The following is a 14,411-nucleotide window of genomic DNA, read 5'->3' as shown; positions in this document are numbered from 1 at the left end:
TGGAAATTTTATAGAATGGGGAAAAAAAATTGTAATGTTTATACCTTAGACAGGAGCCTGTCTGAGATAACCTGTCTGCGGTGTAACCATGCTAATATTTTCCCACCGTATTAGTCAGTGTCTTTCTGAGGCATGGCAAATAGATACAGATTTTAAAAAGAAATACTCTCCTTCCTCTAAAAACCATGATATATCTTCCAGCATAGAATGCTTGTTATTGTCACTCAAAAGTCCACCAAAGTAAATAGCTTCCACTCTGTTGGATTAAAAATAAATTAGTCAGGTATCAGGTCAAAGGGCTACATCACTAAATTAAGTGCTAAAGTTACCTGATCACCAAAGCCTGATATGTGATCAATGGTTGCTATCACCCATCTTACCAAAATATAAAAGCTTAAGATTTCACACCACTACACATACAACTTTTTTACTAAAGCTAAAATTATTTCACTCTCTGAACACCAAGTGCTGCCCAGATTAGCTCAATTGTCCTTACCTAGTCTACAAAAGTGTGTAACAAAATTTTGACAAAAGGCAAAATCAACATAATACCATTCAATTGTTTAAAAATACCACAGCAGCATCTACATAGGTATTAACTCCTAGGCATTCATACTATTCAAAACTTTCTTCCATTTACAAATAGGATAAAACCACAGAGCTGATCTTACATGGCAATTCCAGCCCAGGGTGGACAGTCGCGTTCTTGACCATCGGGGGAGAGTGACGGCCGTCATCCATGTCCAGCTCTGCGCACTGAGCCTCGCCGTGGATCACAGCTAAACCCAGACGCAGCCTCTCTGCGTACGACTGGGCCCTAAGAGGAAGATCACGGGAAAGGGTGAGGTTCATGGGAAGGAAAACCCAAGCGCTGCTTTTTCATCATTTTGTTAACCACAGAATGAAAACATCACTCAACCTTTTATGGATATGCAAAGGAATTACTTCTACAAATCAGGAAGTGCGGCCCGGGCTGGAATGTAAATGCCTCAAGAGGCACTCGAGATGGGATGTGGGCTGGCATCTGATTCTACAACATTTTGGTTCTACCCTTTGTCCAACGGTCTCACACTCATCTTCAGGGTTTCTTTGTTTGTTTTGGTTTTTTCCCCTATTTTTTGGCTGCGCCTCAAGGCATGCTGGATCTTAGTTCCCCAACCAGGAATCGAACCCGTGCCCCCTGCAGTGGAAGCGCGGTGTCTTAACCACTGGACCGCCATGGAAGTCCCTCATCTTCGGAAGAACTCTGTTCAAAAAGGTCTCAAAAACCACTGTCTCAAGGTGCTCACAGTCTTCCTGTTTTCCCTTTCCTGAGAACTCGAAGGAACAACTTCATTTTCTCCCAGGGGAAACGTGAGTAATTCCGAGAAATGCTCGTGTTGTTTGGAAACTAGAGGTAAAGCTGTGGTTTGGGGTATGACAATGATTTGGGGGAAAGCTGGAGCAGACTGAGTTTTCACAAGCCATATTAAGACAGACCTCGGATTCTGAAACACCCAAAAGGGATGTGTATAAATGTCTGGTTTATTTACCTTTTTGCAGCATCAGGAGACTTAGCTACGATGACTGCATTTCTATAATTTGGAATCTAGATTTGGAGGAAAAATAAGAAAATACTGAAAAGGTATCAAAACAATAACACCTGGGTGCTGGCAATGCATTTTTTTCCTCTTACAACAACGATCCATACTAGCAAACAAACAAGCTAGAATTTCATTCACTCATTTAACATTTCTTAACCCTTATCCATTAGCATCATTGCCAAAGTCTGCTACATCAAGAAGATAAAAAATAATTAATTCCCAAAACCTTCATTTTAGAAAATATAAGCAAATTGCTAAAGACCCTTAGAAGGAAATCCATTTTTAACTTCTTTAAAAAATACTATCCTCTGTGCCTAAGTGCTAACCTTATCTGACTGCCTCAGGCATTAAGACTTAAGGGAAAGATCATCTGATCATTGGATGTGCCTTTCAATACTGAAATCTGGTACCAGAGAAAAACTACATGGGGTCTCTTTTGAGGACAGGGGGGTATTTGCTGGTGTTCCTCACTTCTTCCTGGATATACTGAAGCAGGAAAGGTGAGGCTCTAAGGTTGTCCACAGGAAAGCTGAAAAAGCCTTGTATTTCCTTTTGATGAAGATCCATAGTGATAATGTGAGTTAAACCTGAAATTTTAAAACAAAAAATTACACAGTTCACCCCTACAAGTTAACGGCTACAGTGGACACAAACTAGAAGCCCCCTTTCCTAACGGAAGACTGAAGGCAGGGGGGGTACCGGGAACAAGCATGTTTGTTAGAGACCTTACGTGCAATCGTAACAAAACTGAATGCACTAAAGATAACGTTAAGCCCAATGTAAAGGAGCCTATAACCTTCCACATGGATTAAAACACTAGAACTAAAAAACGGTGCTCTCCTCTCCTATAATCATTAGCTTAGGCCTGAAGGTGGGGAAAAGAAAAATCAGGTAGAAGCAAAAATATAAACATGGAATTAAATACTGGAGCAAAAATAGATGTAAAAAATAGGCCTGATTAAAGAGTCTAGGAAGAAATGTTAAAGGGCTGTGGATTAAGGCAGAAGGAATAGGAAAGCAAAAGCAAAGTAATATATATATACTAGAAGGAAAGAAATCCACAAACACAATAAGACACTGAAGAGTTTGGAAACGTGTGTATATGTCCGAAGAGAATGGGTCAAGTGCAGAAAAACAATGAAAATATACTCTTGTTTTTTTTTTTTTTTTTTTTTGTGTTATGCGGGCCTCCCTCTGCTGGGGCGTTGTGGCCTCTCCCGTTGCGGAGCACAGGCTCCGGACGCGCAGGCCCAGCGGCCACGGGTCACGGGCCCAGCCGCTCCGCGGCATGTGGGATCCTCCCGGACCGGGGCGCGAACCCGGTTCCCCTGCATCGGCAGGCGGACGCGCAACCACTGCGCCACCAGGGAAGCCCCGAAAATATACTCTTATAATCAACAGTGCTAAGCAAAAAAAAAGGTACACATATAAATACATGGCAAATGGCCAAGGTCACCGAAAAATTTCCAGAGCGAAGAAGCAGAATTACTTGTTCTTTCCAAAAACATTACACATTTTTATAGAGAATGGAATTCAAATGTGTTTCTCAGGACTCAGATATATATTTGAGTTTTTAAATAAACATTCGGCAAATAAAATCCCATTAATTGTAAAGGGCTATTACATTTGATTTAGAGGCCAGAAAGTATGTCACCACTACACAAACACACAATGAAAATGGTCTGCTATACAGAAAGACAATCGGGGAGGGGGGAAAAAAAGAGTATATAAGCTGAAGAAGTAGTAAAGGAAACATCCAGTTTTACTATTATGTACATCAATAGAATTTAGCTAAGGTTTAAATAAATCTAGACCTGAAACTCAAAAGATCACATCCGAATGCCAAGATCGCCAGCTGAAGTTTCGATAAGATGAAATGGAAAAGAAGGTGGAATGAGGAAAAAGTCCAAGATGAGAGAAGTAAGCCCTGAAGCAGACAAGGTCACTCTGAAGGAGGACAAAGAGAACAGAAAAAAAACTGACACCGAAGCTCACATACCCCTAAGCAGATCTATGCAAAAGGAAGCAAGACAAAGTAACTACTGAACAACACTTAGAGAAAACAGGTCCCCACCCAGCTACCTGCGGTATGGACTAATCTGGCACGGGGGACAGTCCCAAGCAACGGCGCGGGGTCCCGGGGCGCTGGTCACACTCACCAGCTTTCGCCAGCATGGACGCCAGGAGCTTGCATACGATGGAGCCCCTCTTCCTCATCTTGCTCTGCTTGCTGTAGGGGAAGTAGGGGATGACGCCGATAATATTCCTGGCACACGCGGTCTTCAGTGCATAAGCCATGATCAGTAACTCCATCACGGCCGTATTCACGTCTCTGAAACAGATGAGATTTGCACTTTTGGATTAATTTCATTTATTAACTCCTGGCAAAGATCTCAACCTCAGCAATCTGACCTGGGCTGCCAAGAATGACGTCATGTGGATCATCACGCTAGCTTACGACGGCACTTCCTGAATAGAGGAGAAAGCTTATCAACTCCTCTTTATAGCTGTCTGAGTTCCGGTTTTCATGTGGGCTTACTTAAATTCACACAAGGTTATCCACTTTCACCTTTGCCTGGATCTTCTGTCAGTGACACAGTCACCGGAGTGGCAGGTGAAGCAGGCAGTGACTGCTGATGACCAGAGTGAACCCACACCTGCTGGCACCATCCCTGGGATCTGAACTCGGGCCAGAGTGCTAGCACCTCGTCTTCCTGGGAACACCAAGGGAAACCCACCTGCCCTTGTATTTAGCTGCCGTAATCATAAAGAATTTGGTCTCTTTTTTTTCTTTTGGGAGTGGGGAGATTTTGGAACTTAATTTCCAAATATCTCCCCCATCCCTTCTTTCCTTGAGATACATAGATTCTTAACAAAGATTACCCAGATAGACAAGAAAATATGAATCCAAAAGGTATTCAAAGGAAAGGCTATTTCCAAATTTTAATGAATGCTGACTGCTAACCCTTTGCCGAGGCTGATCAAGCAAAAGGTGGGGACCTCCCTGGTGGCGCAGTGGTTAAGAATTCGCCTGCCAATGCAAGGGACACGGGTTCGTGCCTCGGTCCGGGAAGATCCCACATGCCGTGGAGCAACTAAGCTTGTGCACCACAACTACTGAGCCTGTGCTCTAGAGCCCGCGAGCCACAACTATGGAGCCTGAGTGCCACAACTACCGAAGCCCGTGCGCCTAGATCCCGTGCTCTGCAACAGAGAAGCCACTACAATGAGAAGCCCGTGCACTGCAATGAAGAGTAGCCCCCGCTCACCGCAACTAGAGAAAGCCCGCGTGCAGCAATGAAGACCCAACACGGCCAAAAATAAAATAAATAAATTTACTAAAAAAAAAAAAAAAAAAAAAAAAAGTTATAAGGCGGCCTCTGCCCTTAAAGTTAAGGGCCTTGAAATCCTTCAGGATGACCTTCCAAAGCTCTACCCTCTCTCTCTAGCCTCCTCCTGCTCCTCTTTGGATTATCCAAGTGTCTTCAAACAGCCTCTCTTTTGCGTCAGGAGTGTATCTCCCTTGCCTTCCCCAGATAAAGAAGATCATTTCCCACGTCCTAGTTCCCACACAAGTGAGGAGTAGGCTCTTCAGATTATAGTTTCTGAATTATCTGATCTGTAGCAAAATGGAAAGCCTGCCATCAACATAGCAGAGACTTAAAAAATGCTTGTTGAATAAGTGGTGGAATGAAATACTCATCACGAAATGCTTTTTAGCTTGAAGGACAGTCAGGCCATTTTCCCCCAGTCTCTTCCAGTTTATGTTTACACCTGTGCCCCTGGAGTGAGCGATGCAAAGACATCCTTTCACTCTGACAATGTTTTCCACACCCACGTTCAACTGGTGGAACTTCCAACCTCTCCTTTGTAGTTTGAATTTTTCACAACTATTTCAAGATTCTGTCATAAGTTTCTATGTTTGTTTCTCCCACGGGGTAGGCAGAGTTGATTCTGGCCTCAACTTCAAGATGCAGTTGTCAACCTAGACATGCCTTTTGCATTGCTGACAGGTGACGTTACTTTCCAGCTGCCATTTCCTTCCTCTGAAATAAAGTGGTACATTCTTCTCCCTCGTGCTCCCAAATTAATAATGTCCCAAGTCTGCCATCAAAAGGTCAGAGGACACACGACCTTTTGGTATGATCAGGACAAAACACTTATCAAACACCTCCAAGGTACTTAGGAATTCATAATATTTGGTCGATTTTCAGCACTTTTCATCCTGGGTCATCAATTCAACAAATATTTATTGAGCACCTTGCACCAGGCACTGTGTTAGGTGTGTCAGGTGGGGAGATAACAGGGTAAGCGAGGCTGACCTCATTTGGGGGGAAGGCCAGAGAACCCCCCCCCCCGGGATCACCCTTATCATCATCTGTCCCAAGGAGCACAGCTAACTCACCTAAGAATGTTCCCCTTCCCAAACACTTATCCTTCATTCCAGAGGGGAGAGCTTCCCTTCCCACAACGGATCATCTACATTGATGCCTTGTGGGCTCTGGTGGTTGAGCTGGAAGCCTGCACAGTACTCAGAGGACAGAATATAGGTAACTCAGGAGTCCGTATCTAAACAACAGGCATCATATACACCGTAGCAAAAGCCTCTTCCATATACAGACTGCTTGTCAACGTAAGAAATAAAATTAGAGCTTTCTTAACCTTCCACCTGTGTGATGCAATGTGTGGCATTATAAAAGCTCCACTGGACCTGGTGGTTTCTTACACCAGATCCCAATGCTAACAATAACTGTTGAAGTTAATTAAACAGATCCTGGAAGAGTATCTATCTGGGTCATGGGTTTCTAGCTGGCTTTGTGATAGCATTTAGAAGACACAACCACACAACACGAGGTTTGGATAGCACACAAGGGAACGCCAGATGGTAAGACATTAATGTAACGAGAGGAACAGTTTTGGAGGAGCCTTGATTTCAGAGTAACTTTCTTTCCGCTAATTACTAATTTCTCTCCTGAGGTTTTTATTTTTTACTTTTTCCTCTTCCTAATGCCCTATGCCAAGGGAGTCAACATTCTCTAGCCCGCGGCTAAGGAAAGCCTCCCCCGCCCCACCCCTTATTGGTCAGGAAGGCAACAAAAGGGCCTTTGTCACAACGGCTTTACCCATTCACTGAGGGACACTGGACAAATTGGATACCAAGCAGTTATTTTGTGGGCTAGCAGGGTGAAGAGAAATTGGCTGGCAGCCTCTGCTTTGTTTATCTGTTCCCTAAGACTGTTCCAAGTACATCCTGGCTAGTGCCTGTAGCCTTTGTATCTAAGTAGGACAATCTTAACTGTTTACTAACTATTTTCCGCTTCCCTAAGACTATCACATCTTATATTAAACTCAGCCCCGACTGCTCTCTCATTTTCGATAGACAAAAACAAGTGAGAGTTAAAGAAACAGACATGGTCTATACATATCAATTAAAATGGCAAAGACAGACCAACACCACAGATGCAAGTACTGAGAACAGGTCACGGAGTACGATTTACCCCGTCCCCACCTCCAACAATGAATCCCCTGCAGCAAATAAGCTGTAAAGTTCTTTTAATGCCTCTTCTTATGTTACATCACCATACTAGAACTTGTAACGTAAAACATGAAAATTGTCCTTCACGAAACACTTTGTAAGCTTCATATCTATTTTACTTAGTTCCAATGTTCAGTACATTTAGAAACTCCTTGAGTACCACCCTGTGATATTGTGATTTATAATAAGAAATTTGTATTTGGTTCCCATTTCGGGCACCAAGCCCCCTTCTAAAACCTTTGGAATTTCCTAAGCCTCGAGAGGAATAAAGGTGTCTTTAGTTATGTTAAGGAGGTGACTTTTGGACTGCACCTAAAGGAGGGGTCTGGTTGCCAGGGAGACAAACCACTTGATTAGAGGGGTTGAACTTTCAGTCTCATCCCCATGACCTCTGGAGATTGAAACAATCGCCTAAGGCTAACGATATCATCAATCATACCTATGTAATGAAGCCTCAGTAAAAAAGCCAAACGGAGGGGGTTCAGAGAGCTTCCAGGTTGGATACCGTGTACAGACTGGGGAGAGTGGCGTGAAAGCTCCGTGTCCCTTCCTGCATACCTTGCCCTACACATCGCTTGCATCCGGCCCTTCCTGAGATACATCCAGAAGATGAATTCCAAAGAAATTCTGAACAACGGCAGCACCAGAAAAGGGTCTATATTATATCTCAGAACATCGGCTCTAAAGGCGACTGAACTCATTTCAATGTCTAAGCTTTGTTCTGTTTGTCTGAAATCAGCCTTATTACTTTAGGTAACATCCTCTCCTCCTCAATAGAAAAACCTGTAAGATACATTCCTTCACCTTGTGCACAGGGATGTGCCCTGCCATTCCAGTAAACAAAGGACGCTGCCTGCCATCCCAGTTCCACCAGGATCAAGCCACTTGCCACTGCAGTCGCCCACTGAAGGCAAGCCCCGAGGGGAATTCAGGATGGAGGAAAATAAGCAGCATTGTGTGCTTTGGATACCTGCCCTAGATAGAAAGATGCATATCTAAGGAATAATTTCAGTGACCCCAGATCCCTGCATCTTCCCAAGTACAGAAAAGCACTAAAATCATTAACTTGAGATGTCTGTTCTTTGTGATCAGCAGTAATCTTGTGACGTTCTACTACATGTTTTTTTTCCAGCAAAAACCTCATATACATCCTGGCTCCTCCCTTACCTCTCTGGAGCAGTTTCTCAGAGCCATCTGAGTGGCTGGCTCTGGCTACAGTCCTCAGTAAGGCCCCCAAATAAAACTTAACCTGCAACTTTTAGGTTGTGTGTTTTGCTTCAACTGACATTCTATATAACCATTTATAGCAGAAAGGACTAAAAAACTAAATTCCCTGCTAAATTAACTAAATTTAGTTGTCACTAAAACATTCTGTAGTCATCAATAAAATAGTTTATTGTGACAAACCCAATAACCCTTTTTATGGCATACACACACACAGGCATTCTCTTTGTCCTTTCTCCAAATTTTTTCCTCTCCAATCCCCATCATCCTAAGAGATACAGGAACCGCAAGGTGAGGATGGTTTTGCTTTGATACCACCAAACTGCACCACAGGTGAAACAGGAGGGAAGGGGGTAGGGCACAACCGTTGAAAGCATGACATAGCCTGAGGATATGACAGAAACTGATTAGAACCAAATGGGTCCAAGATGGCGGACAAGTCAACTTCCACTAGACCTTGAGCCTCAGTATACGCTCACTGTAACACATCAGCAAGCTAAATGACACACCCACAGGCGCCATGACAATTCCAAGACCAGACCACAAGGACCAAAAAGTGGGCTGTGGCCCAATTCCTGGAAATCCCCTCCCCTTCCCGAAATAGCTGGAATACTCCTCCTACTCATTAGCCTATGAAATTACCCAGCCCTATAAAAACTGACAACCCCACACCCTGGTGCCTTTCTCACCTTCTGAGATGGTCCACACTGTCTGTGGAGTGTGTTTCTCTCTAAGTAAATCTACATCTTACCTATCACTTTGTCTCTCACTGAATTCTTTCTGCAATGAGACATCAAGAACCTGAACTTCATTAAGTCCTGAAACCAGGTGTGTGATCTCAGTTGGAAGACCATGGGTTTTGGCTGGGTTCAAGTCCCAGCATGTGGGTTCAAGTCCCAATCTGAGGTGCACGGTTTCACAAGGAAGACAATTATGGCTTCTCAATAATCTCAAAACAAGTACACACAAGGGAATTGTACCATCTTCAGGACAGCGTTCTGGTTTCCAAAAGCACCATGTATATCTGTGCTGCTCCTTCAAAAAGAAACCTTTCCATATGGTAAATGTGTAAAATTGCTGTCAAGGTTATTCTACAAGATTCACTCTCTCTGCTGCAACTCCACGGACTGCTCCCTGCCTCTTCCTTTGTTCAAATTTTCGAGTATCCTAAGCACAAGTGGGGGAAAAAAAACCACAAATGTTTCCCAATTAGCCATTAACCAACTCATTTTTCCACGTTAACCTTGTCCTTTCCCTGGAAAACACCTGCACAGTGTAAAGTTCCGTATGTATTACTGCCCCAGGATCACTCTAAACTGCACGTACTAAATATTTCTACTGCATTCTTGGTTACCATGAGATATGGAAACCAAGAATTAGATAAAGCACAACTTCTTGCCACAAAGAAGACTAACCACAAGCTGTCTCAAGATCCCAGGACAGGGCTGTTAATAGTGAGCGTTACTTTGCCGTGCCAATAGACTGTGAACTTATACTGTTTATGATGTGTTAAAGAAGTCTGAACTAAAACTAGGGAGGGAGATGTATTATAACAAAAAGGAAATTATGGATATAGCTGTCCCTCTACCCTACATGCATTAACAAGTGCACAATGATACCCCAATGTGGAAATCTGTGCTTAGAGGACATAAAAGGGGGTGATGATGACACTTGCCTCAGAGGGTGGTGACTGGTGGAGGGGATCCACCTGAAGCCCTTCGGCCTCACACACGTCACCAACTTCACACACGAGCCACAGCAAAGTCTGCTATTACTATTATTATTATACCTCTTCCCTACTTCCTGAACTCAAAATAAAAGGAAAGGAATTAGAATACTCGATAGCCTCAGAGATGTACTATAAGAACATTTGGTCCTTGACATATACACACTACTATGTACTGAATAGATAACTAATAAGAACCTATGGTATAGCACAGGGACCTACTCAGTACTCTATAATGACCTACATGGGAACAGAATCTAAAAAAAAGTGGATATATGTGTATGTAAAACGGACTCACTTTGCTATACAGCAAAAACTAACACAACATTGTAAATCAACTACCCTCCAATATAAAAAAAAAATTTAATTCGGTCTTGCTAAGTCAATCCTATGATTAAGAAATTGATTGGAAAAGATTATACTTTCACAAAGGCATCAAAGCCTCGACCATCCCAGCTCATCATGAAAATGAAGACTGGTCAACACCCTGGCTCTCCAGCAGCTGGACGTCAGCTGTCTACACACAGCAGGAAGGCAGCTCATCAAGTCCTCCGTCACTAACGGCATCCAGGACTATCTGACACAATGGGGTCTCTGACGTGACAAGGTCATAACCTCTTAGTTCCTCCCCCAACTCAGGGATGATCCCTGATTACACGGAACAGAACAAAGCTACCAAGAGCACAGTTGCTCATGTGCTGGCACACAACCGACCACGACCTAGTTAACTCTTGTCCTAGAGATGAGTTCAAAGTCAGAGCTCAAATTCCAGGCTGAGGTGCAGACCTGTGAATTAAGGCTAAGATTCCTTAAAGATAAACAATTCCTGACAGGACACACATTCTTTTGCTGTCATAAATTCAGTTAGGGTAGAGTAAAGAGACTTCACTGACCACCATTGCCTTTGGACTCACACCCCCGTATTTCCTGGAGGATGAGTGACAAAGGTGGCCCGTCTATGGCTACAAAGGTCGAGGTTCTGTTCTCTCTCCCTCAATAAACTAGTAAAAGGCTCTCAGTAGTCTAAGGAGGCCAAGCCAAGGATCTAGGGTCACCTGCAGCTCTGTCCTATACCCTAAGGAACTCAAGAATTCAGAGGTTAAAAAAAAAAGTGGTGACAATGCAACCTTACTATTCACCACCAACAAAAACCAGGATAAGCACAGAAGGCCAGGGAGCAGCCAAGGGAAGGGTCAAAGCTCTCTGACTGCACATGTTCTAGGCTACGCACGTGCCGCAGGCTTTCCCCTCATTCCTAAGACGCAGCGTCAAACAAAAGCGTGGGGCAAAAAGACTCCCGTCACCAGGAGACAAACAGTACAAATCCAAAATTGCTGGAGGAAACATAAATTAGTAGATCCTCCATGGAGGGCAATATGGAATTATCTATCGATACCACAAATATTTCAAGTGTCTATCGATGCAGCCACATCTATCAATACTACAAATGCATGTATCCTCACACCCAGCAATGGCATTTCTTGGAATCCTCATACAGACACACCCCAAACACAGGCAACATGACGCACATACAGGATGTTCCACGGTTGGCGAGCACAAGACTAGAGACACAGCATCATGCGACAGGCTGAATAAGCTTCGGTGTGTCCACAGAACACAGTATGAAGCCGCAGAAGATGGGAACACAGCTCGACTGAATCCCACCATAATGAAATATGGCAAACCTAAACTGAGGGTGATTCGACAAAATAAACTGGCCAAAGTGTCGTCTTCAAAAGTGACAAAGTGGGCTTCCCTGGTGGCGCAGTGGTTGAGAGTCCGCCTGCCGATGCAGGGGACGCGGGTTCGTGCCCCGGTCTGGGAAGATCCCACATGCCGCGGAGCGGCTGGGCCCGTGAGCCATGGCCGCTGAGCCTGCGCGTCCGGAGCCTGTGCTCCGCAACGGGAGAGGCCACGGAGGTGAGAGACCCGTGCACCGCAAAAAAAAAAAAAAAAAAAAAAAAAAAAAGTGACAAAGTTTTGAAAGTCAAGGAAAGACCGAGGGATGGTTCCAGACTGTCCAGAAGACACGACACAGACAACTAAGTGCTACCTGAGCCTCAACTGGCTCCTTGTGCCAGGAAGAGGCCTGGGGGACAGCAGATGACACGGGGATGGGGTCTGAGGCTTAAGTGGTGACAACACAGAGGTCTCAGTATCCTGATTCTGATGGTGGCACTGTGGTTGCACAAGAGAAAGCCCTCGTTTGTAGGAACTACACCCTGAAGTGTTTGGGGTGGTGAGGCACCAGGCTGGCAACTCTGTCTAAAGTGGCTGCACCGCACAGGCTAGTTTTCTGGAAGTTTGTGATTGTTTCAAAATTAGAATCTTTTTTGTTTGTTTGTTTGTTTTGCGGGCGGTACGCGGGCCTCTCACTGTTGGGGCCCCTCCCGCTGCGGAGCACAGGCTCCGGACGCGCAGGCTCAGCGGCCATGGCTCACGGGTCCAGCCGCTCCGCGGCATGTGGGATCTTCCCGGACCGGGGCACGAACCCGCGTCCCCTGCATCGGCAGGCGGACTCTCAACCACTGCGCCACCAGGGAAGCCCTAGAATCTTTTAAAGATAAGGTAGCTCTTTCTGTATTGATACAGTACAATGCTTTATTATTAAAAGTTCAGCAAAGTGTATTAGACTCTTTTTTTTTTTTTTACTGCATGTTAAGTGTATTGACTAACTGATCTAAAAGAAAATATTTACAAGTGGATGAAGCATTTCAGAATTAAGTACATCTAAGCAAAGAAGACCTCAATATAGGAAAAATTTTTGACTAAGTGAAATATTTAAAAATAATTATATTTTTTCAGTGATTATGATATAGTCAAATCTACAAATTTCATATTTAAAAAATGTTAACATAATTGATGTGGCTACAAGTATGGTTATTTTATAACTCTTTTTCTTCTGGGAAGAAGAATAATTTCTGAGTAAACTTTAGGTAGATATTAGAATCACTGATAACTTATCAATTTAGAGGTATCTTACACTCTTTTTTTTTTGAATTTTATTTTATTTTTTTATAGAGTAGGTTCTTATTAGGTATCCATTTTATACATATTAGTGTCTACATGTCAATCCCAATCTCCCAAGTCATCACACACCCCTGCCCGCCACTTTCCCCCCTTGCTGTCCATACGTTTGTTCTCTACATCTGTGTCTCAGTTTCTGCCCTGCAAACCGGTTCATCTGTACCATTTTTCTAGGTTCCTTTATTTTTTCTTTGGCAGCACTGCTAGGCCTGTGGGATCTTACGTTCCCTGACCAGGGACAGAACCCTACAGTGGAGGCACAGAGTCCTAATCACTGGGTCGCCAGGGAATTCCCTATTAGACTCCTTCTATGTAAAAATTAGGAAAAACATATAAGCAACTGCTTGAGCACACAGAGTCTCTGAAAAGAATGCATAAGAACCCGATAACACTTGCCGTATCCAGGGAGGGAAGCAGGGTGGCTGATGGCAGAGGCAGGGCTCATCATACACCCTTTTGAAACTTGAACTTCGCAGATAAATTAAACTTACTTTTATTTTGGTTTTGAGGGTCACCTGAATTATAGAGCCTAAATTTGTATGCACATTATCAAATAAAGAGGAACAAACAGGTATTTAGTTATCTCAGAGGGCTGGGGAATTTTTATTTTCTGATACACATTTCTATACTGCCTGTGTTTGCAGAGATGAGCATTATTCTTCATGATCAGAAAAAAGTATTAAAATACTTAGTATCTACCAGTTATCAGTCTACAGGGAAACTCTGTTATACCTGGGTTCAGATTACTCACTCCATGACCCTGTGGTCCTCAGTTTCCTTCAGACCCAGTTTTCTCAATCCCTTCACAGGGGGCTGAAAGGAAAAACAGTTTTTCCCTTCTCTGTACTGTATAACACTGAATACTTCTGGTCACCAAATGTGTGGGGATTTTCCCACACGTACGTAATTCTCAGAATCTCGGGACACCAGCTGGGTATCCTACGATTCAACTCAATTCTGACACTCTCTGCCTGGACAAAGCATCAGATCCCACAGGTTAAGGGCCCAGTAAGACTGCCCCCTTCCTCACTTCGGACATGGGCAAGTCCAGGCTGTCACCTGTGCTTCTGACCAACCCGCTATAAATCAGAGGTTCCCATGACCCCCTCCTCAGCTCCGATTAATTTGCTAGAGCAAAGTCAAAAAAAAAAAAGAAAAAGGCAAATAAAGCTGGGGAATTTTTATTTTCTGATACACATTTCTATACTGCCTGTGTTTGCAGAGATGAGCATTATTCTTCATGATCAGAAAAAAGTATTAAAATACTTAGTATCTACCAGTTATCAGTCTACAGGGAAACTCTGTTATACCTGGG

General features: G+C 43.6%; 1 protein-coding gene across 2 annotated transcripts in view; it reads right to left on the bottom strand.

Annotated features, from left to right (window-relative positions):
- Positions 1-14,411, bottom strand: part of PRPSAP1 (phosphoribosyl pyrophosphate synthetase associated protein 1) — a 32,555-nt gene that overhangs the window by 9,965 nt on the left and 8,179 nt on the right. For both annotated transcript variants that reach the window (XR_003682939.2, XM_007099778.4), the window contains exons 4-7: positions 3,743-3,915; positions 2,055-2,170; positions 1,533-1,588; positions 672-817 (exon numbers count right to left, since the gene is read on the bottom strand). Coding sequence is in view for 1 of the 2 variants with exons in the window: in XM_007099778.4 (XP_007099840.1) it covers positions 672-817; positions 1,533-1,588; positions 2,055-2,170; positions 3,743-3,915 (491 nt within the window). In the remaining variant the exon portion in view is untranslated. The remainder of the gene's footprint in view (positions 1-671; positions 818-1,532; positions 1,589-2,054; positions 2,171-3,742; positions 3,916-14,411) is intronic.

The sequence above is a fragment of the Physeter macrocephalus genome, chromosome 14 (assembly GCF_002837175.3).
Source record: "Physeter macrocephalus isolate SW-GA chromosome 14, ASM283717v5, whole genome shotgun sequence".
NCBI lineage: Eukaryota > Metazoa > Chordata > Mammalia > Artiodactyla > Physeteridae > Physeter > Physeter macrocephalus.
Note: the sequence above shows the minus strand (reverse complement) of the source record. Positions and strands in the feature narration are given on the sequence as shown.